The sequence below is a fragment of the Pagrus pagrus genome (assembly GCF_965226575.1).
Source record: "Pagrus pagrus genome assembly, contig: HAP1_SCAFFOLD_30, whole genome shotgun sequence".
Lineage (NCBI taxonomy): Eukaryota > Metazoa > Chordata > Actinopteri > Spariformes > Sparidae > Pagrus > Pagrus pagrus.
Window position 1 is genome coordinate 473,864 of NW_028175433.1, and position 27,917 is coordinate 501,780.

At 44.2% G+C, this 27,917-nt stretch overlaps 1 protein-coding gene and 1 long non-coding RNA gene across 5 annotated transcripts; one reads left to right on the forward strand and one right to left on the reverse strand.

The window, feature by feature from the left end:
* On the forward strand, window positions 1-27,818 carry LOC311253663 (uncharacterized protein). Of its 4 annotated transcripts, XM_084384165.1 has the most exons (4): window positions 22,131-23,781; window positions 24,933-25,078; window positions 25,201-26,255; window positions 26,618-27,818. In XM_084384165.1, the coding sequence occupies exons 3-4, from the start codon at window positions 26,160-26,162 to the stop codon at window positions 27,143-27,145; spliced, it is 624 nt and encodes a 207-aa protein (XP_084240291.1). In that variant the 5' UTR covers window positions 22,131-23,781; window positions 24,933-25,078; window positions 25,201-26,159; the 3' UTR covers window positions 27,146-27,818. The 4 variants fall into 4 exon arrangements, 3 of the variants coding, with proteins under 3 accessions (XP_084240290.1, XP_084240291.1, XP_084240289.1); XM_084384164.1 differs by lacking the exon at window positions 22,131-23,781 and adding an exon at window positions 1-13 and having other exon boundaries at window positions 24,933-26,255; XR_014621774.1 differs by having other exon boundaries at window positions 22,108-23,781; window positions 24,933-26,312.
* On the reverse strand, window positions 2,339-3,929 carry LOC311253662. The gene is made up of 2 exons (XR_014621773.1): window positions 3,617-3,929; window positions 2,339-2,904 (listed from the first exon to the last, which is right to left on the reverse strand). It is a non-coding gene; the product is annotated as an uncharacterized lncRNA (long non-coding RNA).
* Window positions 27,819-27,917: the final 99 nt, after the last annotated feature.

Consider the following 27,917-nt stretch of genomic DNA (forward strand, 5'->3'; position numbering starts at 1 on the left):
CGACGCGGCACCGGTACCAGTAATAACGGCAGCAACACATTCTGTGCTTCTGTACTGTGCTTCTCTGAATCCTAGTGGGGCTTTCAGCGGCATGTGTTTAAACATGTACCCTCTGACTGTTATAATCATATGGATGCTGTTATAATGTGTTGTGATTGAGATCCTGACCCACCAAACAGCCTGGAAAGTGACAAAGTTACGTTTTTCGTACAAAATTACATAATCACCATCAGTAAACAATACGCTGTCTGACTATTTCACTCGCGGGGAGGGATGCTGTTTTCTGGAGGGAAAGTTCACTGCCACAGAGATTTATTTTTCTTGTCTCACACAGAGTCGTTGAACATGGGTCGGCATGTTCTCTGACCACTTTGCCACCACTTCTCAACTGCCTGCTCTGCATTATAGTCCTCAACCTCAGGGAAATGCAATGATATACGGAGGAGGGAATTGAGCATTTTGTTTGAGAGTGAGCGTTTGACATTTTTTTTTTCACTGTCCCGTAATTGTCCCGGACAAAATATAAGTGTGTCCCAGCAGGAATTTTTATGGTCCCCGCCGGGACATCGTTAATTTCGAGCCCTGCTGCCTGGTCATATTAACCTTGTATAAAAACTGAATGTTAACTAGCTAACATTTTTCGCAGCACTGGCAACCTGACAAAACAATGTGAAGTTCCAACAATAAGAGCTGCGCACTTTTTGCTCCCTTGCTCCCTTTCGTCAATTCGAATATGATGCATTCAAAAGACTCGTAATTTGGAAAACTCCAACTTAAAGCGGAAAAAAACATAACGGAAAGTAGAGTTTGAATAAAGATACGATCCTTACAGACTTAATAGCGTTGACTTAATAAAAAAAAAAAAAAAAAAAAAAAACACTGTCACTGTGGGTGATATGTTCAGGTAAATGTAGGTCAATACATTTTCCAATGTCGACCTGCCAGTCATTTTCTATGTGACACAGAGAGCAGGTGGGAGCGGTTTCTGTTCACAAATGAACTGTCACTCTTGGCCTAGGCTATGCTCTTATTGGCACACTCGGTCAAGGAATGTACAGTATGTTGTGAATTTAATGAATTGAATTGAATTTATTTATTTAAAACAGGGACAATGCACAAAAAAACATTAATCTTGTAAGACAAGAAGAGATGCTTTGAGCCAGGTTATAGTTCCGCCTGTAGTCCCTGGGCAGGTAAAGTTAAAGCAGATACAGTATTAAAATCATTGAAATATGAGTGACATGATGACCATAATATTTTAAAAATAGACAGAATACACTAGTAAAAGCAGGGAACAAGAGCACCAAATCATGAAGTGCACAACAGCACATACTCTCTTACTCTTATCACACATTCAAACAGATAACAGTCCAACTATCCTCCTCTAATAACCACATTCATACACATATTAATAACCAGACACGTATACACACATGTAACTCAACAATGTGTGCAAACTCGCTTCCTCAGTAACCAGCGCTTTGACAAGCATGAGAACATGTAGGGATTTGTACATACACTGAAAAAAGGAACATGTTGGATTAACTTAATTCAATGGTGGACATTGGTTGCACACAGATGTTTTGCTTTGGCAGCAACTTAAACAATTGAGTTAAATTAACACAAGTTATTCATGTTCAATAAACCTGTATATTTTGTGTTGATACAGTGTGATTAAAACATGTTTTGATAAAGTAATTTGAGCTCTTGGAACATTTAAATCCTTCACAATTTCATCACTTCATTTCAACACTATTCAATAACTTTTACTCCAATACTATTTGGTAGCGTAAATACTACACGTTATTTTCATTTTACATGTTCGTATTATAGTCTAGTGTCAATTACACAATTTTACAATGGAGGCCTAAAAACAGATTGTTTGTATTGTTCTCTGAAGATGGTTGCCTGTACCACTAGTAACCTTTCAAAATAAAATGTCTAATTTCACTGCAGTGACAGTAGGTAAAGAATTGAACTGACATTACTGTTCTACTGTAATACAAATCAACAGTGAACAAGTAATGTCAGTTTTTCAGTGTTTTACCGACTCAGCCACAGAATGGAAATTAGACCTTTTCTTTTGAAAAGGCTACAGGCAACCATCTTCGAAGAGAACAATACAAACATTATGTTCAAGGTCTCTATTGTCAAGATTAAATTAAATAACAATTGTAACTGTAAACAATTCGATTCAACTATAGAACTGATTTGAAATGCAAAAACGTTAGTTGCCATTGCCATTTCAACAATCATTTATTTTAATGCCTAATACCTTTCTATTAACTCTCTTAATCATTGACATTACCCATTTTTACCCCAATTAAAAACAGAAATGAACAGTTGCATGTCAAAGCCTTTATTCAAGAGCCATAGGATAAACAGCAATGACTGACCTCATTGTGACATCTTGGTTCAAAACAGAACAGTATCTTAGAAGTATTTAAAATTCCTTACTACAACTGAAACATCCCATGCTGTTGCTGATTGTTCACCTGGAAATTCAACCTCCAAAATGCAGGAGAGCAAGTGTGAGCTTTAATTGTCCTCCTACCTGGAGCTAACCGCCTCACGTGCACAACAACAGTGAGCTCTCCTTACTGGAACAGTTTTGTCTTTAAGCTTTGGGCTTTCCTCGAGAGTTGAGCCACATCCAACTCCATTACCACCTTTTGAATCACTTCAAAAGTATAGCGGAGCTGTGACGGATACCTCATGTTCAAAGAGTAAAAAAGTCCAAACAGGAAGGCTGTTGCAAGGGCTACATTATCCAGATCTTGAAGAACCACCACACCCTCGATGATGATGCCAACATCAGAAAAGTCATTGCCTGGCGTCTCTCTGGTGACATATTCCCACTGTCGTTTTCTCAATGGCACTCAGTGCAGTGGCCTCAGTCATGTCCTGGTTAAAGATAAAACATTTCTTGAAGCTTTTTAAAAATAAATAAATAAAATAAAAAAATTGATGCTTTTGAATGCAGCAATTCTAATGCAATAGTTTATTTAAACCCATGTAAGCAGCATAGCAGATTACTACAGCCAAAGATTGCCCTGCCATGCTGCCATTCATGGTCAATTTCTGAGAGAAAAAATAAAATACAGACATAACAAATTCCAGATCAAATGAAGAAGAGCCTTCAAGCTAATGTAAAGACTGAATTCTCGTCCTCATTTCTTCTGGAAGTTGTTTTCATGTTCCTGGATGATTTTTTATTATTAACCTTGATTTACTCCAGGGCTGTATCCCAGTCCCAATTCTGCCCTTGTCAGATGAGGGTCAGTGCAGTGTAAGAAGATGGTGGATTTTTCCTTCTTTCACTAGATTCACAAATTTGAAGTGTTTTCACACTAGTGTAATCCCTAATGTAAGAGAAACAATATTTTTTCACTCTGTGGCAGAGGGGTCAATATAGGTGGTTTTTCACTTTCATAATGGGGGATTATGGAGAAAAAATGGACTGTTTGGACCATTTGTTTTTAATCTCAGCACTGGAATCACTTTGCCAAGGTGATAAAGATGGCAAATGGACCTAAACGGTCCAAGTAGGATCACAGGGTTAACTGAATACGTTTGGAAATGTAGCAAAGCCACAATCTACTCACAAAACACCCACCATGTACTCCTGCACCAAGACGTCGGGATTCTCATTCAGATAGATGCAGAGTCCTTTAATGAGGGACTCCCTTCCGGCATCAATGTCATCCTTAAGAATTATAACAAAGACAATAGAGATATTTGAACTCAAATTTTCAGTAGCACAGAAGAAAGTGATCAAAGACAAAAACTCTGACTTTTTTAAACAGTCAGCATGTGACACCAGTATCTAAAAACCAACAGTAAAACTACCTGTTTGGACCTGACCTTTATGGACTGGACGTTATATAATCTCCGGAGATGATATAAAAAAAGATACATTTCTCATAGTGCAGTGCAGTGACAGTGAATGCATGATAAAAATGACTGGGTCCTTTCAGTGGAATCAGTACTCACAGGTTCTCACATGAACACCATATCTATGACACAACTAGTCAGGGCATCATTTTTTAAATTACCTCCATTGCATCAAAAAGAGCTGGCCATCTCTCTTGTACATTGCTGATCATGGGAGCATCACAAAAAAAACATAAAAGCTGCTGCCAAACTGTGCTCGATTACATCTGGGTGGTCATTTAGAACACCAGTACTGCTACCTGGTTGAGCATCCTCACCAATGTCATCATCAGACGTATTTGAAGCAGATTCTGGGGAAGCGAGGGTGGCTGATACTACAATTCCTGGTTTAAAATCTTTTAGTGAAAAAGACCTGTGTTTTCTGCTCTTGTGGGATTTAAAAGATCCTAAGATGTTTGTTTGAAATTTGCAATCCAAGAACATGCACGTTACAACCTCATTTATCTTCAAATGTGCATTAACGTGAGTCCAGTAATCCCTCTCAGACACAAGATCCTTACAAGGACACAAATGGCAACTAAATGTACATTTCTCTGACTGATGACGACTAGTTTTAATAACATCTATTCAAATGAATTAACAATGCATTCCACGTTCTAAAAGTGCATGGGCAGCTTGCATGCACACATGGAATACGATTGTTATTCCCATAATGTCTATGTCTGACTCGATAGTACTTCAGAATATGGGACCTACTTGGAAAAACTGAAGGGCAGGTCTTGCATTGCCACATTCACTCTGTCACTGGAACACTTCTAGCTGTGGAAGTAAAAACAAAGAAGGATTAAAGGTAGGGTTGGAGATCCTGGAAAAACAGTTTGAGCAGGACACATTTTAAAAATACACAGACAAAAGTCCAAGCCTAAATTAAGGCTTTAGCTAAATTAATTACATTAATCACCTGTCTGACAATATATACAGGTAAAAGTTGAACCTATGACAGAGTTGTCGTATAAGATACCACAGATGTATTAATGAGGTGGCCAGTGTCTGTGTATGCATGTGCTGAGGGATTCATTAAAATCTGTAATGCATTAACTACTACTAATTACTACTAATTACGGTAATAATAAGAGCAAATACAACATCCTGGTCTCACCACAAAAACTTGAGCCCATGATCCATCAGCTGACTCCAGGTGATATGCAGACTTGAGTTTGCATTATGAGGCATTATCTAGGCATTATGAAAACTGTATTTTAATAAACATACATTAGATGTACTCTCACCGGCAACTTTATTTAGGTACACTGCATAAACCATTGTAAAATATCAAATAATTAATGTGATTCTTCTCTGATGAGAACAGAGACTAATCATGTTCCATGTTCAAACACTGGGCTGACTGTGCAAAGCCAGCAGCTTGTATCCAAGAAAAAGTTAAGTTGCCATTATGAACATTAGGCAGTGGCAGGCCATGGCTACGTGATTATTGCTACCACTGCTCAGACAGAGCAGACGCACACCAGTTAATGTGTCCTTTTTTGTTTGAATTTCCTCTCCTTCTGCTCATGTTCTCATTACACGGTGTTTGGGGGGAGGGGGGTCGCTAACTTAATGCCGCTGATGACATTAGCTTTGTCATCAGCGGTGTTAGCTAGTGTGTTAGCTAGTTAACACAATGTAACTGAACAGTCAGTTGGCAAACCAATTCAAACAGAAGACTAAGGAGCGCCGCAAAGTTAAGTTGAATGTAACATGGACGGCTCCCGCTCAAAAAACAAATTCAAATAAAACATAGTGATAAAATAGCGCGAGCAAATAAGCTCATGGGACTTTACCGAACTCACTTAGTTCAACGTTAACGTTACGTAGTGACTCTCAAGACATTAAACTACATTTGGCTGAGATTTCGACAATATTTAATCAGAAAATCCAGACTTACCGACCGAATCGTGGCGTGGCGTGGCGGACCGTACGGCGAGCTCTTGGACGTGACTGTAAAGTGCGCAAGACGAAATCGCGTGCGGTATCGCGATAATTAACATCGCTACTTTATTGACTCACTTCATCCCAACATGATCTGAACAAATTAATGTACCCTCTCTGCATATTATGTAGTTTCTACACTATATAGTTACGTTTAACTTTAAAACATGAGGCAATTGTGTTCAATACACCCAAGATGCTGACATAAATCCAAGAGTTGGCCAGTCTCCTTTTTTCAGTGTAGAATAAGTTCTGGAAGGACATTCCATTGGCCACACATGAAAATGCATATACTCAAATCAGAGAAAACACAGAATTGTTGGTCAATATATATATATTTTTATAAATTAACTTTCATCAACAAACAACAAATTCATCACAGTCAGCATATTATTTATACTGACAGATAATATTGCACTAAGAGAAGAACAAGTTAAACTTGACTATGCCTACTGTATGTAATTCCTGCTGGTATCAGACGGATAACAACTCTCAGAATTCACCATCCGCTTGTTGTGTTAACTTTTTTCTCTCAGATTTTTATGAACGGTTTTGTTTCTCTTTGTATCATGGGTGCAACATCCGGGCTTGCCATGGGGATGTGTTGTTCATGATAGACATTAGCTTGGATAAAATTCTCACCTCCATAGTGGAGAACACAATTAAGGCAGTTCAGGCCTAAAAGTCTTCAGTCCTCTAACTGCTTCAAGCTCCAGCAAAGAAGCTTGACGGGGGCTCCATTAGTGGCGAGCTTCTTCCAGAATGAGTGAAGGATCAATATTGCAGGTCGTTCATGCTGCAACATTGCCAATCATGCCCATCATGGAACATTTCCACCGAAAAAGGAATATCTACTTGCACTTTGCACTTTGGATTCCTTGTTTTTTCCCCTGTCCGAGACTTAGGCTCGTTGACTCTTTTGTTGCTACTTTATTTCTGTTGGACTTTGATTACCTGTTTATTTACCTCTTTCTAAAATAATAAACTGTTCCATTTGAGTCTGCATTTGGGTCCTGTTATCCCCTATACCCTGAATAGTGGACAGCGGTTCAATGAGAGAAGCAAACTAACTTAACTTAACTTGTCTTGTCTTTTCTTGTCCTGGCACATTTGTACTTCACAAAGTATGGACCCCACAATGTTACTGAACCATATGTGGGCCACTTTAGGCTCACATCCAGATTAGTCGATGCTAACTTGCCGTCTTTCGGCCAAAAATGGCCCAAATGTGTTTCAACAAAGGTGGGCCACCTGTGTGGAACCACATGTGGGCCACTTTAGGCTCACATCCAGATTAGTCGATGCTAACTTGTCGTCTTTCAGCCAAAACTGGCCCAAATGTGTTTCAATAAAGGTGGGCCACGTGTGTGGAGCCATAAGTGGGCCACTTTAGGCTCACATCCAGATTAGTCGATGCTTACTTACCGTCTTTCGGCCAAAACTGGCCCAATTGTGTTTGAGCAAAGGTGGGCCACATGCGTTTTCTCATAAGTGGGCCACATAGGCTCACATCCAGATTAGTCGATGCTAATTTGCTGTCTTTCGGCCAAAACTGGCCCAATTGTGTTTCAGCAAAGGTGGGCCACTTGCGTTTTGTCATATGTGGGCCACTTTAGGCTCACATCCAGATTAGTCGATGCTAATTTGCCGTCTTTCGGCCAAAACTGGCCCAAATGTGTTTCAACAAAGGTGGGCCACGTGTGCTAAACCATATGTGGGCCACTTTAGGCTCACATCCAGATTAGTCTATGCTAATTTGCCGTCTTTCGGCCAAAACTGGCCCAAATGTGTTTCAACAAAGGTGGGCCACTTGCGTTTTGTCATATGTGGGCCACTTTAGGCTCACATCCAGATTAGTCGATGCTAATTTGCCGTCTTTCGGCCAAAACTGGCCCAAATGTGTTTCAACAAAGGTGGGCCACGTGTGCTAAACCATATGTGGGCCACTTTAGGCTCACATCTAGATTAGTCGATGCTAATTTGCCGTCTTTCGGCCAAAACTGGCCCAAATGTGTTTCAACAAAGGTGGGCCACTTGTGTTTTCTCATATGTGGGCCACTTTAGGCTCACATCCAGATTAGTCGATGCTAATTTGCCGTCTTTCGGCCAAAACTGGCCCAAATGTGTTTCAACAAAGGTGGGCCACGTGTGCTAAACCACATGTGGGCCACTTTAGGCTCACATCCAGATTAGTCGATGCTTACTTGCCGTCTTTCGGCCAAAACTGGCCCAATTGTGTTTCAGCAAAGGTGGGCCACTTGTATTTTCTCATATGTTGGCCACTTTAGGCTCACATCCAGATTAGTCGATGCTAATTTGCCGTCTTTTGCCCAAAACTGGCCCAAATGTGTTTCAGCAAAGGTGGGCCACGTGTGCTGAACCATATGTGGCCCAGCCTTGGTTCACTTAAGGAATAACCATTCCCTACTCTGCCACGTATTTGCCAAAGATGGGCCATATCTGTTTTGTGATATAAGGGCCGAATGTAGCATTTACCACATGGGCCAGTTTAGGCTCACATCTGTTTTGTGCGGGCCAGAAGAATGCCTACAGTGCCGGATTGTTGCCTGAAGTGGCCCACATCCGTATGCTATCTGGGAAAGCACAAAACTAACAGAACCCCTTTAAATCTAACCCCAGTACTGTGGCACTAATAACCCCTCATATGGCTGTGCCACTTTTCCCACAGAACACACACATTAACAATATTTCAAAACAATTAACACACATAGTTTAGTCCATGGTCACCTGACCCATGGAAGCGCGCCACAGTGCGCTACTTATGACGTGGCCCGGAACTGCCTCGGTTCGGCCCGTGAACCCGAGACAGACCTCTGCAGCAACAGCAGGTGAGCGTGTGTGTAGGTGTGTGTGTGTGTGTGTGTGTGTACGTGTCGCGTAGGCGCCGAGTGTGCACCCTCGACGACCCACGGAGGGGAGAACAGAGTTCAGGGTAAAAAGTTTATGTCACTGCTGGACCGCGACATGCGGCCGGCGGGGAAACAGGTGATAAGGAGCTTGGCTCCGCCGGAACAATGAGGGCGCAGCGCGCCCCACTGGCACTCTCTGACAGAGAGAGCGCGCCGGTCAGGAAATGACGGGCGTTCAACAGCGCTCCGCCACATTATCCCCCTCCTCCCCGAGGTTGACGATGTGCGGCAACCTGGAGAGATAGTCTGCCACAACATTGGTCTTGCCCGCTCGGTGTCGGATCTGGAACTGGAACGGCTGGAGAGAGAGGTACCAGCGGGTGAGACGACTGTTGTGGTCTTTCATGGAGTTAATCCAGGTCAGAGCCCTGTGATCAGTCTCTAAGTCAAACTCTCTCCCCAGCAGGTAGTACCTCAAACTCTCCAGGGCCCATTTGATGGCCAGGCCCTCCTTCTCCACAGTGGAGTACCTGGTCTCCCGTGGCAGCAGCTTCCGGCTCAGGTACAGCACCGGTCGCTCGTCACCAGGCTCACCTTGGGCCAGGACTGCCCCCAGTCCCACCGCTGAGGCATCGGTCTGAACCAGGAACCGCTGGCTGAAGTCAGGGCTCCTCAGAACTGGCGAAGAGCACAAACAGGCCTTGAGAGCTTGGAACGCCGCCTCGCAGTCCTCGTTCCAGATGACCGGGTTCCTCTGGTCCTTCGCCGTCAGTGCTGTCAGAGGTGCTGCGAGGGTGGCGAACTGTGGGACGAACCTCCTGTACCAGCCGGCCAAGCCCAAGAAGGACCTCACCTCCTTCTTCGTGCGAGGGCGTGGGCAGCTACGGATGGCCTCGACCTTGTCCACCTGTGGTCGGACCTCCCCTCGTCCAAGCCGGTACCCCAAGTACTTCGCCTCCTCCCAGGCCCATTGACACTTGGCTGGATTCAGCGTCAGGCCTGCCTGCTGGATCTGGCCCAGGACTCGCTCCAGATCATGCAGGTGCTGCTCCCAGGTGGCACTGAAGATGACCACGTCATCGAGGTAGGTAGCACTGCAGTCCTCACACCTCCGCAGGACACGGTCCATCAGCCTCTGGAAAGTTGCTGGTGCTCCATGTAGGCCGAAGGGCATCACCGTGAACTGGAAGAGGCCAGCAGGTGTCTGGAACGCTGTGCAGGGACGACTGGACGCTTCCAGGGGTACCTGCCAGTACCCTTTACAGAGGTCCAGGGTGGTGATGAACCTAGCCCGACCAATCCTCTCCAGCAGGTCGTCGATCCGGGGCATCGGGTAGGCGTCGAACTCTGACATGGCGTTGACCTTCCTGAAGTCCATGCAGATGCGCAGGGAACCGTCCTTCTTCCCCACAATGACCACCGGGCTACACCACTCAGACTGCGACGGCTCGATCACCCCCAAGCGCTGCATCTCCTCCACCTCCTTCTGAAGTTTGGCCACCAGGTGCTGGGGCACCCGGTAGGCCCTCTGACGAACCGGCCCCTTGTCTTTCAGCCGGACCACATGCTCCACGAGGTCAGTCTTCCCCGGGTTGGCCGCGAAGAGCTTGGCGACCCGCTGGAACACCTGGCACAGCTGGCTGGACTGGGCGGCAGAGAGGTGCCCGAGAGCAGGCTCCGCAGACTGGCTCAGGTCGGCGAGGGTAGACTCCTCCTCCCCCGCGCTGTCCACCGCCGTCACCAGCAGAGACGCCACGGGAACCCGAGCCTCCCTCCACTCCTTCAGCAGGTTGACGTGGTAAACCTGCTTTGCCCTTTTCTTGTCCGGGTGGTGGATCTCGTAGGTCACCGGGCCCATCTTCCTGAGGACGGTGTACGGGCCCTGCCATTTGGCCAGCAGCTTGCTGTTGGAGGATGGCAGGAGGAGTAGGACCTTCTGGCCAGGCTGGAACTCTCTGTGCCTGGCCTGTCAGTCGTACCACGCCTTCTGGGTCTGCTTGGCCTCACGAAGGTTGACCTCGGCCTCGTCTCGGTACCTTGCCAACCGGTCCCTCATCTCCAGCACGAACTGGACCACACCACGGTCACTGGTGCCGGTTGCGGGAGACTCCCAGGTCTTCCGCAGCAGATCCAATGGCCCCTGTACCTCCCAGCCATACAGAAGCTCAAACGGGGAAAACCCTGTGGACGCTTGGGGAACCTCCCGGTAGGCGAAAAGCAGGTAGGGCAGCCACTGGTCCCAGTCTCTCCCAGTGTCGGCCACAAACTTCTGCAGCATCTTCTTCAGGGTCTGAATGAAGCGCTCGACCAGGCCGTCCGTCTGAGGGTGGTACGGGGTGGTCTTGATCGCCGAAATCCCCAGTGCCGGTGGAAGAGCTGCAGGAGTCTGGAGGTGAAGTTGGTCCCCTGGTCTGTGATGATCTCGTCCGGTACACCAACCCTGGAAAACAACTGAACAAGACAACGCAGAACAGCAGGAGCAGTGACCGTGCGCAGGGGGAAAGCCTCTGGGAACCGTGTGGCGTAGTCACAGAGCACCAGGATGTACTGGTGCCCCCCACTGCTCTTCACCAATGGGCCCACAATGTCCATGGCCACACGCCTAAACGGAGTGGAGATCATGGGCAGGGGTTGTAGGTAGGCTCGGTCGGACTGGCAGACATAGCAAGTTTTCTGACAGGTGGGACAGGTTTTGCAGAAGGTTTGCACATCAACATACATGGAAGGCCAATAGAACCTGGGGGATATGCGCAAATAGGTCTTGTTGCGGCCAAGATGACCTGCCCAAGGCAAGGTGTGTGCCAGGTGCATTATCATCGGCCGGCATGACACAGGAACCACAAGGCGTTTGACCCCCTCCGCCACTGCATACAAAACATCACTGTCAACAACAAAACATTCTTTCTCCCCTTTTGACATATCCAGCCCCCCAACCACCTTGGCGAACAAGGACTTCAGAGTCCCATCCTCCCTTTGCAGGGCCCCAATGTCCTCTGGCACCTCCCACATGCCCTTTGCCAGTCCCTTTGCACAGTCCGGCTCCCGGGACTTCAGCCCCTTTTCAAACCGCCGCTGGCGGCGAGACTTCCTGGGCCCCTTCATGGGCCCCTCAAACAAACTGCTGTCCAGGGTTGAAAAGAGTTCTGGATCGGGCCCCTTTTTCGGCCCTGGGTCGGCTGTCACCCCCGCCCTGGCCTGGGTGCGGGTGATCACATAACCGGACAAACCCTTCCCCAGGTCACTGTCTTTGGGGCCGGCCTCCAGCAGCACGTCCAGCAGCACAGGTAAGTCCCACCCCAGGATAGCAGCAACAGGTAACCTTTCCACCACCCCGACCGTCAGCAGGTAAGGTTGCTCATCCACCACCACCGTCACCTCAGCTGTGGGGTAGGAATGGCTGTCCCCGTGCACACACAAAATGTCTTCCTGTCTGCTATAATCCACCACGCCCGTTGGCACCAACTCCCTTCGGACCTGGCTGGCTCTGGCTGCTGGTCTGGGCTGCGACGAAACCTGGCGACTGGGACCACCGTGATAAGCAGGCGGGCCTCCCCTCTGTGCGTTGAGGTACTGCAGCGCTAGCTTGCCTGCAGCTAACCCATCCGTTGGCTTGTGCTCCTTCACCCAGGTGCGGATGTCTGTTGGGAAGACTCGCAGCAGCTGCTCCAAGATGACCTGCTCACCGATCTGCTCCTTGGTATGCTGCTCTGGCCGAATCCATCGACGGTAGAGACCCTTTAAGCGGTGGTAAGTTTCTGTTGGGTTCTCTCCCGGTGGAACTGCCATGGCCCGGAACTGCTGGCGATACGTCTCCGGTGAGACGTCAAACTTGGTCAGGAGTGCCGCCTTCAGGTCCGGGTATGAATGAGCCCTCTCCTCGTCCATAGCGGTGTACGCCTCTAGCGCCTTCCCAGTGAGTAGCGGCACCAGGCGACACGCCCACTCACCATCTGGCCAACCACACGTTCTGGCAATCCGCTCGAAGCGAAGCAGGTAATTTCCAATGTCCTCCCCAGCCAGGTACTGGGGAATCTTGGGGTCACCAAAGGGTCTGCTCTCCGGCCTCGGAGGTTCTGTCCCACTGCTCACCCCAAACCTTGCCGCCCTTAAGGGTGAACTGCGGCGCGGTGCAGCAGGTGTAGGTAAGTCCATTCTAAGGCTCATCAGCGACCTCTCAGATGGTGATAGGGACCCAGGTGCAGGGACAGGTGCTACCGGCCTCGGCCCTGCCACTGCCTGATCCAGTTGCGGGGGCTGGCCACGAAGCCTGGAGTCCCCTGAGCTCTGCCAGGAACCCCTCCTCTCTTCTCTGCTGTCCCTCCAGGAAGGTCCTCATGACCGCCACCAGCTCCTCTCCTGGACTTGGAGCTCCAGGGCCGGCCTGCCGGACTGGGGCCGCCGCACCCCCTTCGTCCTCCTCGGCTGTGGACCAGGCTCCCTCCTCGCCATCTTTGTCCTGCACTGGTTCCTCCTTTTGTGAGCGCAACCCAGTACCCGTCTTCCTGTGTACCGGATGCGCCCTCGTCGACTGGCCATCCCACTTCTGACACCAAATGTCGGGGTTCGATACTTTGAAACGCTGGTTTGGAAAGATGATGGCCCAGTCGGCAAACTTTAGTTTGGTGATTTTCTTTTTATTACACCAAAAACCCAAAGACAAAAATACCCACAGGTGGCAAAGCAACAAAAAAAACGCAGGAATATTTACAATATGACAGAGTAAAAAAAATATTTACAAGGAACAGGCAGCAACTGTTATCCACATGCCACTCAGCCGAATCCTTCCTTCAAGTGAGCCGAGCTCTCTTTAAAAACCCCCTTGGCCCCTCCCCCGGGCAAACCAATTAACAAAACACGGGTTAAGAAACATAAACTGGGAAACAAAGGACAAAACTAACAGAACCCCTTTAAATATAACCCCAGTACTGTGGCACTAATAACCCCTCATATGGCTGTGCCACTTTTCCCACAGAACACATACATTAACAATATTTCAAAACAATTAACACACATAGTTTAGTCCATGGTCGCCTGACCCATGGAAGCACGCCACAGTGCGCTACTTATGACGTGGCCCGGAACTGCCTCGGTTCGGCCCGTGAACCCGAGACAGACCTCCGCAGCAACAGCAGGTGAGCATGTGTGTAGGTGTGTGTGTGTGTGTGTGTGTGTACGTGTCGCGTAGGCGCCGAGTGTGCACCCTCGACAACCCACGGAGGGGAGAACAGAGTTCAGGGTAAAAAGTTTATGTCACTGCTGGACCGCGACATGCGGCCGGCGGGGAAACAGGTGATAAGGAGCTTGGCTCTGCCGGAACAATGAGGCGCCCCACCGGCACTCTCTGAGAGAGAGAGCGCGCCGGTCAGGAAATGACGGGCGTTCAACAGCGCTCCGCCACACAAATTCAACCAGTTCAGGCTAGAAAACCTGTTTGAAAGACCTTTTTTCAGTGAAATGCAGCTTAGGCGACTGTACAGTGCAAAAACAGGCTCCTCTTGCTCTGAAACGCTCATTTTTCACATAAGCCACTTTTCACCCTTAATGAATTAAATTCCAGGTAAAAACTCCTTTGCCATGAAGAAGATCCAAATTCAACCAGTTCAGGATAGAAAACCTGTTTGAAAGACCTTTTTTCAGTGAAATGCAGCTTAGGCTACTGTACAGCGCAAAAACAGGCTCCTCTCGCTCTGAAACGTCTATTTTTGACTTAAGCCAGTTTTCACCCTTAATGAATTAAATTCCAGGTAAAAACTCCTTTGCCATGAAGAAGATCCAAATTCAACCAGTTCAGGCTAGAAAACCTGTTTGAAAGACCTTTTTTCAGTGAAATGCAGCTTAGTGCAAAAACAGGCTCCTCTCGCTCTGAAACGCTCATTTTTGACATAAGCCACTTTTCAGTCTTAATGAATTAAATTCCAGGTAAAAACTCCTTTGCCATGAAGAAGATCCAAATTCAACCAGTTCAGGCTAGAAAACCTGTTTGAAAGACCTTTTTTCAGTGAAATGCAGCTTAGGCTACTGTACAGTGCAGAAACAGGCTCCTCTCGCTCTGAAATGCTCATTTTTGACATAAGCCAGTTTTCACCCTTAATGAATTAAATTCCAGGTAAAAACTCCTTTGCCATGAAGAAGATCCAAATTCAACCAGTTCAGGCTAGAAAACTTGTTTGAAAGACCTTTTTTCAGTGAAATGCAGCTTAGGCTACTGTACAGTGCAGAAACAGGCTCCTCTCGCTCTGAAATGCTCATTTTTGACATTAGCCAGTTTTCACCCTTAATGAATTAAATTCCAGGTAAAAACTCCTTTGCCATGAAGAAGATCCAAATTCAACCAGTTCAGGCTAGAAAACCTGTTTGAAAGACCTTTTTTAAGTGAAATGCAGTTTAGTGCAAAAACAGGCTCCTCTCGCTCTGAAACGCTCATTTTTCACATAAGCCACTTTTCAGCCTTAGGCGACTGTACAGTGCAAAAACAGGCTCCTATCGCTCTGAAACGCTCATTTTTCACATAAGCCACTTTTCAGCGCAAAAACAGGCTCCTCTCGCTCTGAAACGCTCATTTTTGACATAAGCCACTTTTCAGTCTTAATGAATTAAATTCCAGGTAAAAACTCCTTTGCCATGAAGAAGATCCAAATTCAACCAGTTCAGGCTAGAAAACCTGTTTGAAAGACCTTTTTTCAGTGAAATGCAGCTTAGGCTACTGTACAGTGCAGAAACAGGCTCCTCTCGCTCTGAAATGCTCATTTTTGACATAAGCCAGTTTTCACCCTTAATGAATTAAATTCCAGGTAAAAACTCCTTTGCCATGAAGAAGATCCAAATTCAACCAGTTCAGGCTAGAAAACTTGTTTGAAAGACCTTTTTTCAGTGAAATGCAGCTTAGGCTACTGTACAGTGCAGAAACAGGCTCCTCTCGCTCTGAAATGCTCATTTTTGACATTAGCCAGTTTTCACCCTTAATGAATTAAATTCCAGGTAAAAACTCCTTTGCCATGAAGAAGATCCAAATTCAACCAGTTCAGGCTAGAAAACCTGTTTGAAAGACCTTTTTTAAGTGAAATGCAGTTTAGTGCAAAAACAGGCTCCTCTCGCTCTGAAACGCTCATTTTTCACATAAGCCACTTTTCAGCCTTAGGCGACTGTACAGTGCAAAAACAGGCTCCTATCGCTCTGAAACGCTCATTTTTCACATAAGCCACTTTTCAGCGCAAAAACAGGCTCCTCTCGCTCTGAAACGCTCATTTTTGACATAAGCCACTTTTCAGTCTTAATGAATTAAATTCCAGGTAAAAACTCCTTTGCCATGAAGAAGATCCAAATTCAACCAGTTCAGGCTAGAAAACCTGTTTGAAAGACCTTTTTTCAGTGAAATGCAGCTTAGGCTACTGTACAGTGCAGAAACAGGCTCCTCTCGCTCTGAAATGCTAATTTTTGACATAAGCCAGTTTTCACCCTTAATGAATTAAATTCCAGGTAAAAACTCCTTTGCCATGAAGAAGATCCAAATTCAACCAGTTCAGGCTAGAAAACTTGTTTGAAAGACCTTTTTTCAGTGAAATGCAGCTTAGGCTACTGTACAGTGCAGAAACAGGCTCCTCTCGCTCTGAAATGCTCATTTTTGACATAAGCCAGTTTTCACCCTTAATGAATTAAATTCCAGGTAAAAACTCCTTTGCCATGAAGAAGATCCAAATTCAACCAGTTCAGGCTAGAAAACCTGTTTGAAAGACCTTTTTTAAGTGAAATGCAGTTTTGTGCAAAAACAGGCTCCTCTCGCTCTGAAACGCTCATTTTTCACATAAGCCACTTTTCAGCCTTAGGCGACTGTACAGTGCAAAAACAGGCTCCTCTCGCTCTGAAACGCTCATTTTTCACATAAGCCACTTTTCAGCCTTAATGAATGAAATTCCAGGTAAAAACTCCTTTGCCATGAAGAAGATCCAAATTCAACCAGTTCAGGCTAGAAAACCTGTTTGAAAGACCGTTTTTCAGTGAAATGCAGCTTAGTGCAAAAACAGGCTCCTCTCGCTCTGAAACGCTCATTTTTGACATAAGCCACTTTTCAGTCTTAATGAATTTAATTCCAGGTAAAAACTCCTTTGCCATGAAGAAGATCCAAATTCAACCAGTTCAGGCTAGAAAACTTGTTTGAAAGACCTTTTTTCAGTGAAATGCAGCTTAGGCTACTGTACAGTGCAGAAACAGGCTCCTCTCGCTCTGAAATGCTCATTTTTGACATAAGTCAGTTTTCACCCTTAATCTATTAAATTCCAGGTAAAAACTCCTTTGCCATGAAGAAGATCCAAATTCAACCTGTTCAGGCTAGAAAACTTCTTTGAAAGACCTTTTTTCAGTGAAATGCAGCTTAGACAAAAATAGGCTCCTCTCGCTCTGAAAGGCTCATTTTTGACATAAGCCAGTTTTCACCCTTAATGAATTAAATTCCAGGTAAAAACACGTTTGCCATGAAGAAGATCCAAATTCAACCAGTTCAGGATAGAAAACTTGTTTGAAAGACCTTTTTTCAGTGAAATGCAGCTTAGGCTACTGTACAGTGCAGAAACAGGCTCCTCTCGCTCTGAAATGCTCATTTTTGACATAAGCCAGTTTTCACCCTTAATGAATTAAATTCCAGGTAAAAACTTGTTTGCTATGAAGACAAGGGCGCAATTTCCACTGGGGACAGGGGGGACATGTCCGCCCCACTTTTCAAAATCATGTTTTTGTCCCCCCCACTTTTTACACTTTGAAAACTAACAGTAGGCACAGGCTGTAATTGCAAAACAACAAGAAACCCTGCGTAAACTGACCGCTCGGAAGCCCCCCTCACACTACGTGCTCAATCAAAGACACAGACAGGACGCGGCACAGCAGCAAAAAGATGAAAAGGAGCCGACAGCTCAACTTAAAGTCCTTATTTGGAACGGGACTAAAAAGGAAGAAAGAAAATGTGGGTTGATTAGTCATTACTGGTATTTCTAACTTTACTCTATACACTATTGTAGCTAACGTTAGCTAACTAATATGTTAAACCAGGCGCTTAGCCATCTCTGTTTAAAACGTGTATGCAGCGCACTGATCACACAAGGAAGAGAGGAGGTGAAAAGAGACAACAACACCGTTACCTGTTGTATACTGGCCTCAGGCTGTACGATCGCTAAAACGCTGACGACCAGTGAGTAACGAGTTTGAAAGTAGCCTCTAACTTAATCAATCAATCAATCAATCACATTTTATTTGTATAGCACTTTACAATAGCCAGACGGTACCCAAAGTGCTTTACATCAAAAAAATAAAATAATACATAAAAGCAATACATAAAAAACACAGGAAAGTGCTACAGTGCTGCAAGAAAACACAAGAAAGTACTACTAGTGCTGCAGGGTGTTAAAGGCCCTCCAAAAGTGCATTAAGTAAAAAACAGGCAAAATAAGTACACCTAAGAGCAGGACTACCCTAGTCAGAGTTAAATGCCAATCTAAAAAAGTGTGTCTTCAGCTTCGATTTAAAAAGGCTGAGGTCAGTAGTGGTGCGAATGTCAGGGGGCAGTCTGTTCCACAGCCTGGGAGCTGTGACAGCAAAAGAACGATCGCCCCACTGTTTAAGTCTTGACCTTGGTACCTCTAACAGGAGCTGGCCGGAAGAACGGAGGGCCCTGCCATGATCGCGGACAGTTAAAATCTCTGACAGGTAGGAGGGAGCCAGGCCATTAATGGAGTAAAAAACAAACAATAAAAGTTTAAAATCAATTCTAAAACGAACTGGAAGCCAGTGGAGTGACGACAGCACAGGGGTAATGTGTTCACACCTGGACGTGCCTGTTAAAAATCGGGCAGCAGCGTTCTGAACAAGTTGGAGACGCGAGATTAAAGACTGGCTTCATGAACGCAGCTCAAACCAACCCGGTGCCTCAGCAGGATGACCAAGCCTTGATAAATACACCGGATCCGCGCATCCTCATGCATTTCAGCCGGGTCGCTACCGGAGCTAAATTAAAAAAATAAATAAAAATAAAAATAAAAGCGCTCCTTGCGGTGGAGCTGAGAACAGCGGAGTTTCCTCTACTACAGCTGAACAGCTGACATGTGGTCAAGACGTACAGACCTGTCACAGTCTCACGGTGCATTTCATAATTATAAACTTCAACCTCAGAGCTCTCTGTCCTCAGACTGTCCTCACCTGTCCTGAACATCACACAGGGACAACATGGAGCCATGGAGCTGCTTGTGTGATTGGTTACTGAGTTGAGTTGATTTGTGTCTGACTGTCAGTCTGTGACCAACACTGTCTATGGTGCTGAAAGCTCAAGCAGGTTGATGTCTGGCTGAGTCAGTAGCTACCATGTCTTTGGTACAACACAAACATTAAATGGACACAGACAGTCTACAATTAACATGGTAGCTACATGGCTTAGACATGGTAGCCACTGACTCAGACAGTGACCTGTGTGTGTGTGTGTGTCAGAGGGGGTGATCTGTGGCATTGTCTTCTGCAGAAATATTTAGTGTGACTAGCATGTTTAAATAATGGAATAAATGCAATGTTTAAATAACTATCACAAGGGCCCATCGAGAATGCTCCTCCCTCTCTGTGCTGAGACCCACGCTCCGCCACTGGCAGTATGGCTAATGACAAAATAGTAGGCTAGGGTTAAATAGAAATGGCATGATTTAAGCTCTACGCAGGCAGAAATCGAGCGCACTGTGGTGTAGTGAAGAATGAAAACCAACTTGTAAGCTCAAGGGACTTTACTCAACATCTTCAGCAGGAAGTACAGCTTCATAACAACAGCTCCTTCTTCTTCTCTTCACCTACATACATAGTCCTGTCTTATTCAGTGGTGCCATCTAGTGACACTCCAACGTAACAGCGTTACAGAACACAACACGCGCTATGCGTACACAAATTTGCCGTTCCTACTTGTGTCCCCCCCACTTCTGAAACTAAAGTTTCGCCCATGGTTAAGTATATTTCTCCAGGAAAGTTTCTTCTGCCTCTCAAGTTTATAATTACAGTTTATAATTCAAGAGAAGGTCCGAACAGTCTGATGACATTATTTTGCATATGAATTAGCCATGTGCTTCTGTTCCTTCGCAGACCATGTCAATAACACCCGAAGACATAGTGTAGTCGGATTCTCTGAGCACCGCAGACAGTTCAGTCCTTTTGAATTCTCATTCACATCTTTCTTTGACCTCATGACGCTTTCCAACAAGGTCAAGGTGTGGTTTGGTAAACACTAGGAGGTCATTTTTGACTATGCGCGTTCCTCCCAAAACGGCGCTGACGTCCCCTGCAGAGTTTAATCTTGACATTTTCAATACGTCTTTGTATAAAATCACAATCGAGTAAGTCGACATTAAAAAAAAAAGCGTTGAGCATGGAAATGTAATTTGTTACATACTGGTTGAAATAAAATCCATGGTGACTACAGCTGTGGCTAGTGGTTGTGGCTAACCTTGCATGCCACCATATGCACAAAGGATTGTGCCATGAGAACAGCTCATGGCAGTCTATCACAGATGTTAATCATTAAAATCTGAATCACTTTCACTGTTTGTTTCAATCTCGTAATTTATGTATTTTGTAACTTTACAATCGACCTAATACGGCTTGGCTTTATTCGCGGACTTCATGCTACGAGGATACAATAGACGATAGTAATTAAGGTTTCAAACATTTAGTAAATGGGGTAATTTGAATGTCGACAAGATAACATGCAAAAATTAATTTAAAAAAAATAGTATCGCAAACATACCTCCAGTCCTCAGTCAACTTCTCTGCACGATCCGCTTCTCCGATTGCATTCACAGGCAGTGGGAAACTTCACTACTGTTATGGCCTCAAATTGAAAGGAAACTTTTATCAAATGTTTCAATGCAAAAATACTACAGATTGAGGTAATTACTCCCATATTAAATAATTACTTCAAATATAGTTTTAAGCAGAGTGAATACTACGAAAACTGCCTATTAAAAATGAAATAATCTTAATATTCTCAGTCATGCAAGCCATGGGATGGTTTTGATTAGTAAAAATGAGTTAAAATATTTTTTTATCTTCAAATAATTTCAAATCATAAAGGGATTAAGAAGTTAAACATGTATTAATAATCATTATTTATTCAGTTCCAGGAAATCAGTAATTCCTGCCTGCCTTGAACGCAGCAGTGTTTTTGGAGGGAGTTTGGAGGTGCAGGTGCATTGAAAGCTCCCCTCCCCCACCCTGACTTGCACCTGACCTGACTGTGAACTTTCAGAGGAGCATGTAGTATGGCACTTATTCAATCTGAGATACAGAGCAGCACAAGTCTGAACTTTTTAAATGCTGTTTATCTTTAATAGGGATTTTCACATATTTTATACCAGATATGTATATTTAAATTACTATTGAAAATAAAATAAAAAATACAATTAGAATTTTTCTTTTCTATTAAATTTTGTAACTTGTAAGAAATGACTTATAATGGAAGGCTGAATATTGAGACAATATTTAGGAAAGACTGATATTTTAGCTCTGGCAGCTCATTGTAGTGACACTGAAGGTCAGTTTCTAAGCCTGTTGAGTGGCATCCTATGGTGGCATCCCCTCCCCCACCCTGAGTCCTCTCTTAACAGCCTTAGCTTTGAAGTCTGTCTTCTCCCTCTCACTAGAGAGATTTCTGATGCTGCTCGGGAAATTGCCTCCATACAGAATTGGGGGAGCATACGTCAGTCCGACCACCCAAAAGTCCGACTACCCATTAATCCGAGTTACTTTACAGTGTTAGGGTTAGGCTAAGGCAAATGTAATCAAATAATGCCCTATTTGCATATTTAAATATATATTCATGGAAACCTCCAATACAAAGGATGTTCTTATTCATGTCAGTGATCAACCTGTGAAGTTTCATGGATATATCTCTTAGTTTAAATTTTTGCCCTATTCACCTCAATTATACTGGGGCTAATATTGTGGTGGCCATATTGGATTTCCAGCAAAAAATTAACTTGCTTGTCCATATAGGTTGTAATCCTACTGGGTCATAGATATTTTTCTGGTGGCCAACCTTTTATAACATTGCAAATGCAGCACCCCGGGTGGATCATCTTATTTGTCCTCCAACATGTCAATCATTCTGAGGAAATGCTCACGTCACGCTGTCATGCATGCTCTTTCCTGGCTCGTTTCCACTAGCTGCACGTGCACTTTGATTATTTATGTGTCCCATGAAATGTCTGCGAGGACTTTTACCCCAGTTGGTGTGACAGTGGAGCATTACCGGCGGCCCGGTGGATGGTGCAGCGGGGGCTCCACCGGCCGGGACCGCACAGTAAAGCCGGGGGCATGGAGGGGGTGAAAGGGGAGGCTATACAGTAGGATATACAGTAACATGTTTTAATAAAAGTATTTTAAACATGCACAGAACAGTAACACTCTTGCATAAAAGGTATGCCCCAGTGGTCAGCATAATCCGACTCGAAGCAGACTGGTGCATTTGTGTGCAGATTAAGAGGAATAACAGAGTTTGTCATCCTGAATGTGTACAGAGTGTTTTGAATAGGAAAGCTAAGTAGCTTTAGAAAGCTCTAATCATTATGGGACAAAAATATTTTTGTATGACACTTATAAGTGAGCAACATAAAAATCTGGCTAAATCCCTTCAATCCTGTTTTTTCACCTTTAATACCCCCTGTCTCTTTGGCTGCCATGCAGCCCCCTTTCACCTTAGAGACCCCAAAATTTGCATGGAGGTTGTCTTGGGGCCCCTACACAAGAATACGAAAGCAAAATATAAGTCATTTAGAAAAAAGGTCCTTTTCAAAAACCCAAGGGTGTTACACCCTCTGACATACTGACAAATTTATAGCATTTTTTTTATAGAGGTCGTGGAAGTCTGAGCTTTTGATATGTTGTTCTGTAGCCCCAGATGAGTAGATAAGCATTGGTTTGGCTTTGATTAAACATCTACTTTTTGGTAGGCGGGCCTTCAAACTTTCACATTTTTAAACCAAATGAGGCTCACCATTCCAACAAACTGAATGACTTGAAACTTGTTATCTATTCCAAAAGCTCACAACTGCTGGCCACTAGGAAAACGAAGAACGCTCCAATTATGGGACCAAAATGTTCTTGTATTACAATTTTAGCTGAGCAACATACTCAAATCGTATTCATTTAGAATAAAGTTTTGATATTTTTGTTAAACAGTTTTACATGTCTTTTTTGGCCTTAAATGGCCCCCTTTGACCCTAGAGACCCTAAATTTTGCACGGTGGTTGACCCCCCAATACAAGTGTGCCTAAGGATTTTTCATATTGCAGGTTATACTGGTTTACAAAATAAATGTAATGTGTGAAAAATACCATTTGAAAAGTTGAGTGAGGATTTGAAATGTTTTTTCAAGACACAAGAGCACAAATTTAACCGAAAAAGTGAGCACAGCGCCTAAAAACTCTCTCTGTCTCTCTCTTTTTTTTTTTCCAACATCGCGTCATATTACGTCACAAGAGGGAGTTGTATGCTAGCAGCTGCCATAGCTTAGTGTGGGAGCAGATGGCTATTTGTCAGAGCGGTCGTCTTATCGTGAGTCAGTGTGTTTACAGCAGGTTTGGATTGCGTTATCATGGACATGGTAAATTATTCAGTTTGTGGTGGTTTCACAAACTCCAGCCTGTCACGACATCGAGTCCACCGGTCCACCAGAAAAAAAACGGTGCTATCTTCCGTGCCTGGGTGCGTGTTGTGCAGCTGAAGAGACGGGGCTTGACCTCTGCGTCAGCTACGAAAAACTCGGTTGTGTGTCGCTCAGTTTAAACCAGAGGGTTATCACTCCAGCGATCTGATGGAGTTCAACTGGGATTCCGAAGCAAGAACTGTGCGACCCCCCGCCCCCCTCTCCCCTCCAACCCCCGGTGCGGTGCGGTGCCTTCGGTGCCGACAGCCTCATCCGGACCGCTGTCTGTCAGCAGCTGCTGGTGCTGCCGCCCCGGCAGGAGACAGTAACGGATCAGACAGAGACTCAGCTGAACGTGAACAGCCACTTGTAAGTCTTGTTTTATAACATTTGCGTGAGCTAGAGTGGGTGACATCATCGCTAGAGTGGAGAGCAGCTGCAAAAACTTGAGAAAAAACTCTCTTCATCTTGATTTGGGTCCCACAGCTTTTACTTCACATAGACAATATATACATAGAAATGTAGGAAATCTTGTTGGCTTTCAGGTGATGTTCTTATTTCAGATGTAGGACTTAAACTTTTGGCTGTAGAAGCCCTCGAGCGACAAGCACTCCAGCAACTCCCCCATAAGCTGCAGTGTTAACTTTGAGCCTAAATTTCTGGAGTGGAGCAGACGGTACCGGTTTTGTCTCTCGCTCTGGCTCCCTCATTTTTCACTTTACAGAAATAAAAAAGACATCACATGGTTCAGCAATGTCTCCTGTTACTCACTGTATACATATTTTGGCCATAACCATTGCACTTTTTTCTAAACCTGCAGGAGTTTGGGAGGTGTTTTCCCATTCATTCTTATGGGGACATTTTCAACTTTGGTTCTGCTATTGCTCCAGCATATGCAGCTACAGAAACTGTTTGGCTGTCAAACTGTTCAGCTTTTTAAGCTCTTTCAGCCTATTACTTTTCAGCTTTTCAGCCTTTTCATCCTTTTCAAATATTCAGCTTCATGTTCAGCTAGAGAAACCATCCAATTATCAAAATGTTCAGCTTTTTAAGCTCTTTGAACCTATTACTTTTCCGCCTTTGACTTTTCAGCTTTTGAAAAAAGACAGCTTTTTCTGCAAATTCTTGACCATTCATTCTCATAGTTGTATGCATTTTTTATGCATTAGGCAAGTGTTTTCCAGCACATTCAGCAGATTTCCGAAATCACTTCAGCCGTCAGCATTCACGCTGTATTTTCGCAGGAAATACAATTTTTCGAGTTATATATGCTATCTATATGCATACAGGCGGTACAACTCCAACACTATCTGACCTCCATTTTTAACACACTTGAACACATTCTGTGACAGAGCTGTTGTATGGGATTGCAGGTTGGACAAGGGTATATGTAGTAAACCAACCATTGAATGTATTAAGTTACATATTTGTATAAAGATTGACCTCTTATTATCCTAGCTTTCCAGGCACAGCCCAAGATGTGTCATGGTGCAAATTAATAGGTAATTTTCTTTTTTCAGGGCTACTGACAAGTTCATTGTGTGCCAAAGCCAGCTTATGTCTCTATTTACTAACTGCTCAGCCTGTTGTGGAGAAACTGAAGTAAGTAACTCCAACGGAAAGAAACATTGAGACGCAGGAGGGAACTTGTGCAAAAATAAAGCAGGTAAGGGTCTTCTTGTGATTTCTGATGAAAAAGTATCATAACTTGTATTTCAGTTTGTATATCTTGTGTTATTTATGTACTGTAATCTTCTGCCTTTCACATATGTCTTTCATGTCTGTCAGCATTTTTGGCTCCTCATGGATTCTCTGAGAGTGCGAGAGTGCAGCACTGTCCTGTCCTCGTCTGCTGCGGCTCCCCTTTCCAGATCCCTCCAGAAGATCAACAAGGAGGAAGCTGTTGGCATATTCACTGCCAGCATTCATGATTTGATACAGGACATTGATAACTCTGAGGCTTTTCATACTCATAACACTGTTTTTTTTTTTTTTAAATGGGTCAGATGGTATATTTCTTTTGATTATTAATGGATAATAACCGTTTTTTACAATCTGGACCTTATTTCTAGCATAAAATACGATCATTTACTCACCCAGATAACTTTGGTGTCATTACAAGTCGTTCCAACGAAATTAGATCCAGCTGAGAGCCGCGTATATCTGTATAATGCAAGTACACAGGGCAGTGCAATGTAGCCTCTAAATAACACATTATCTGCCGCAAAATTCGTTAATTTCACCAATATTTTGTTATGATACGCTACTGCTATTCCCCTCTGAGTCCGGGGTTAGCTGTTGGTCTGTAGGTTGACCTACTAACCTCTGATCTGGATGATGTCATCTCCGACTGCGGCGCGCCTTGTTGCTATCGCTAATGCTACGGTTCGTTTCTGCGTGTGTCCGACTTGTCTGAACAAAATGAGCAGCTGGACGAAGTTCAGCTTCCTCTCCGCAACCTAGACTTACTAAAGCTCTGGCTAGTTGCACTAAAAATGGACCCGAATGCCGAAGCGGAATGATTATTATCAGAATGAGCCGGGCAGCGGTCGGAGATGATATCGTCCAGGTCAGAGGTCAGTAGGTCAACCTACAGACCCCGGGTGTTGATAACCGCTAACCCCCGGACTCAGAGGGGAATAGCACTAGCGTATCATAACAAAATATTGGTGAATGAAAGAGTTTCGCGGCAATTTTTTATTACTTACTAGTATTACTGTTTTTTTTAAAGAGAGTAATTATTGATAATGGCATTGACATACTGTCATCATATTCTCACACTTTTGATCTGTCTCCCTTCAGGGACCAAAGCTCCTCTCAACAGCAGCAGCAAGAAGCACCAGGTACCACAAGATCAAGGAGAGCCTTATGAACAAGAGTAGCAGAGGCTGTCAAAAGAGGTATCTGCATTCACTACTGACCAATGATGTAGGCATACTCAAGTGTTGGAACCAAGTGATAAAGTCACAATCTCTTTTTCAGTAATTCAGTAATGGATGGTAGTCATTTGTTTTACTCACCCATTACTTGTCCATTATACTCACACAAGGATACAGTAATAAGTCTGCATGAATAATAAAATGCATACTTTGGAACTGTGAGACAGTAGATACAGTAGATCATGGCCACATTCATGCCAACACCAGTAGAATTTTTTTTTTTACAATTGTGTGTTACTGACTATACATTTTTATCATTTTAACAGATCTGTGAAACAATCCTGGGCCATGCCAAAGACAGGTTCTCCTTCACCAGCTACCTTGTGAGTGCCGTGCTGCTAGAGGCAGAGCTGTTTGACCGGCATCTGAAAACATTCCCTGAAGAGGCTCTGAATACCACCATGAGGGCATACCCCATGCTACACAAGGAGAGGCTCAGGACTGAGCTTTCTCTCATCTACGAAAGTCCAGACTTCAGGGGCTCCTGCAGTGCACTGGCTCTGTACCAGGTTCTACAGAGCTACAACCTCCAGGAAACCTTCTCTGAGACTGTGGCGCTGTTGAACATCCTCATAATCACTCCAATGACAACAGCTGAAGCTGAGAGGTGTTTCTCCACCTTAAAGAGGTTCAAGACATTCCTGAGAAATACAATGGGACAGGAACGTCTGAATGCATTGGGCCTGCTTTCCATGGAGAGGGAACTTGTCAGGAACATGCCTGATTTCAATGAGAGGGTGATTGATCGCTTTGCTTGCTTGAAAGAGAGGCGAGCTAAATTCCAATACAAGTGATGAGTGAGTGTGTTCTTAAATGGTGAGTTGTGTTATGTTGTACTCTCCAAATGTTGAATTGTAAATAGTTGTATTGATTGCATATTGCCAGCCAAATATAAACTGAATATGTTCTGGAAAATTTTGATTAATTACAGTTTTGATGATAGTGTAATTTGATTTGATTATCGCTATGGCATCCATGATGGCTATAAATTGTAGACTGTGCTAAATGTGATTTCATGGGCAAACTATTAGATGACAATGTATCTGTTAATGTGTGTTTTATTGTGGAACCAAATTTATTGTATTTGAGACATTTAAATAGCCTAGCTATACAAAAAATACTGAATAGTATGAATATTTTATGTCTGGTGTTGCCATCTAGTGGTTGAACAGGAACACCAAATTAATCAATGAAATGTGACACTGTAAAGCTGGCTATCTGACTTTTATTTATTATTATTTTACCCATTGAATGGGTCACCTTAGCCATCATTGCAACTTTTGCCTAGTGGTGGTGAAACCGAAGCTTTCTGAAGCACTGAACCACTTTGACAAAGTTGCCTGGAAAATGATGCACTGCTTCGAAGCATTCGATACAGTCAAAATAGTGACATCTGCTGGCTGTTGAGGGGAAGAATTGACGTCATGACTTTCATGAGTCAGTTTTTAATAAAATGTATGTTCTCTCACCAAACTTGTGTCATAATGTTACTGTAGTCAATCTAAATATTCTATATATTCTGTCATTGGTAAGTATCAGTACTCCGACATGTATTAGATAATCAAT

Excerpts from the sequence above, each read along its gene's own strand:
- LOC311253663 (XM_084384164.1), top strand. The coding sequence starts at position 26,160 with ATGGCATTGACATACTGTCATCATATTCTCACACTTTTGATCTGTCTC. Across the intron at positions 26,256-26,617 it reads GCAGCAGCAAGAAGCACCAG|ATCTGTGAAACAATCCTGGG; the intron begins GTACCACAAGAT and ends TCATTTTAACAG.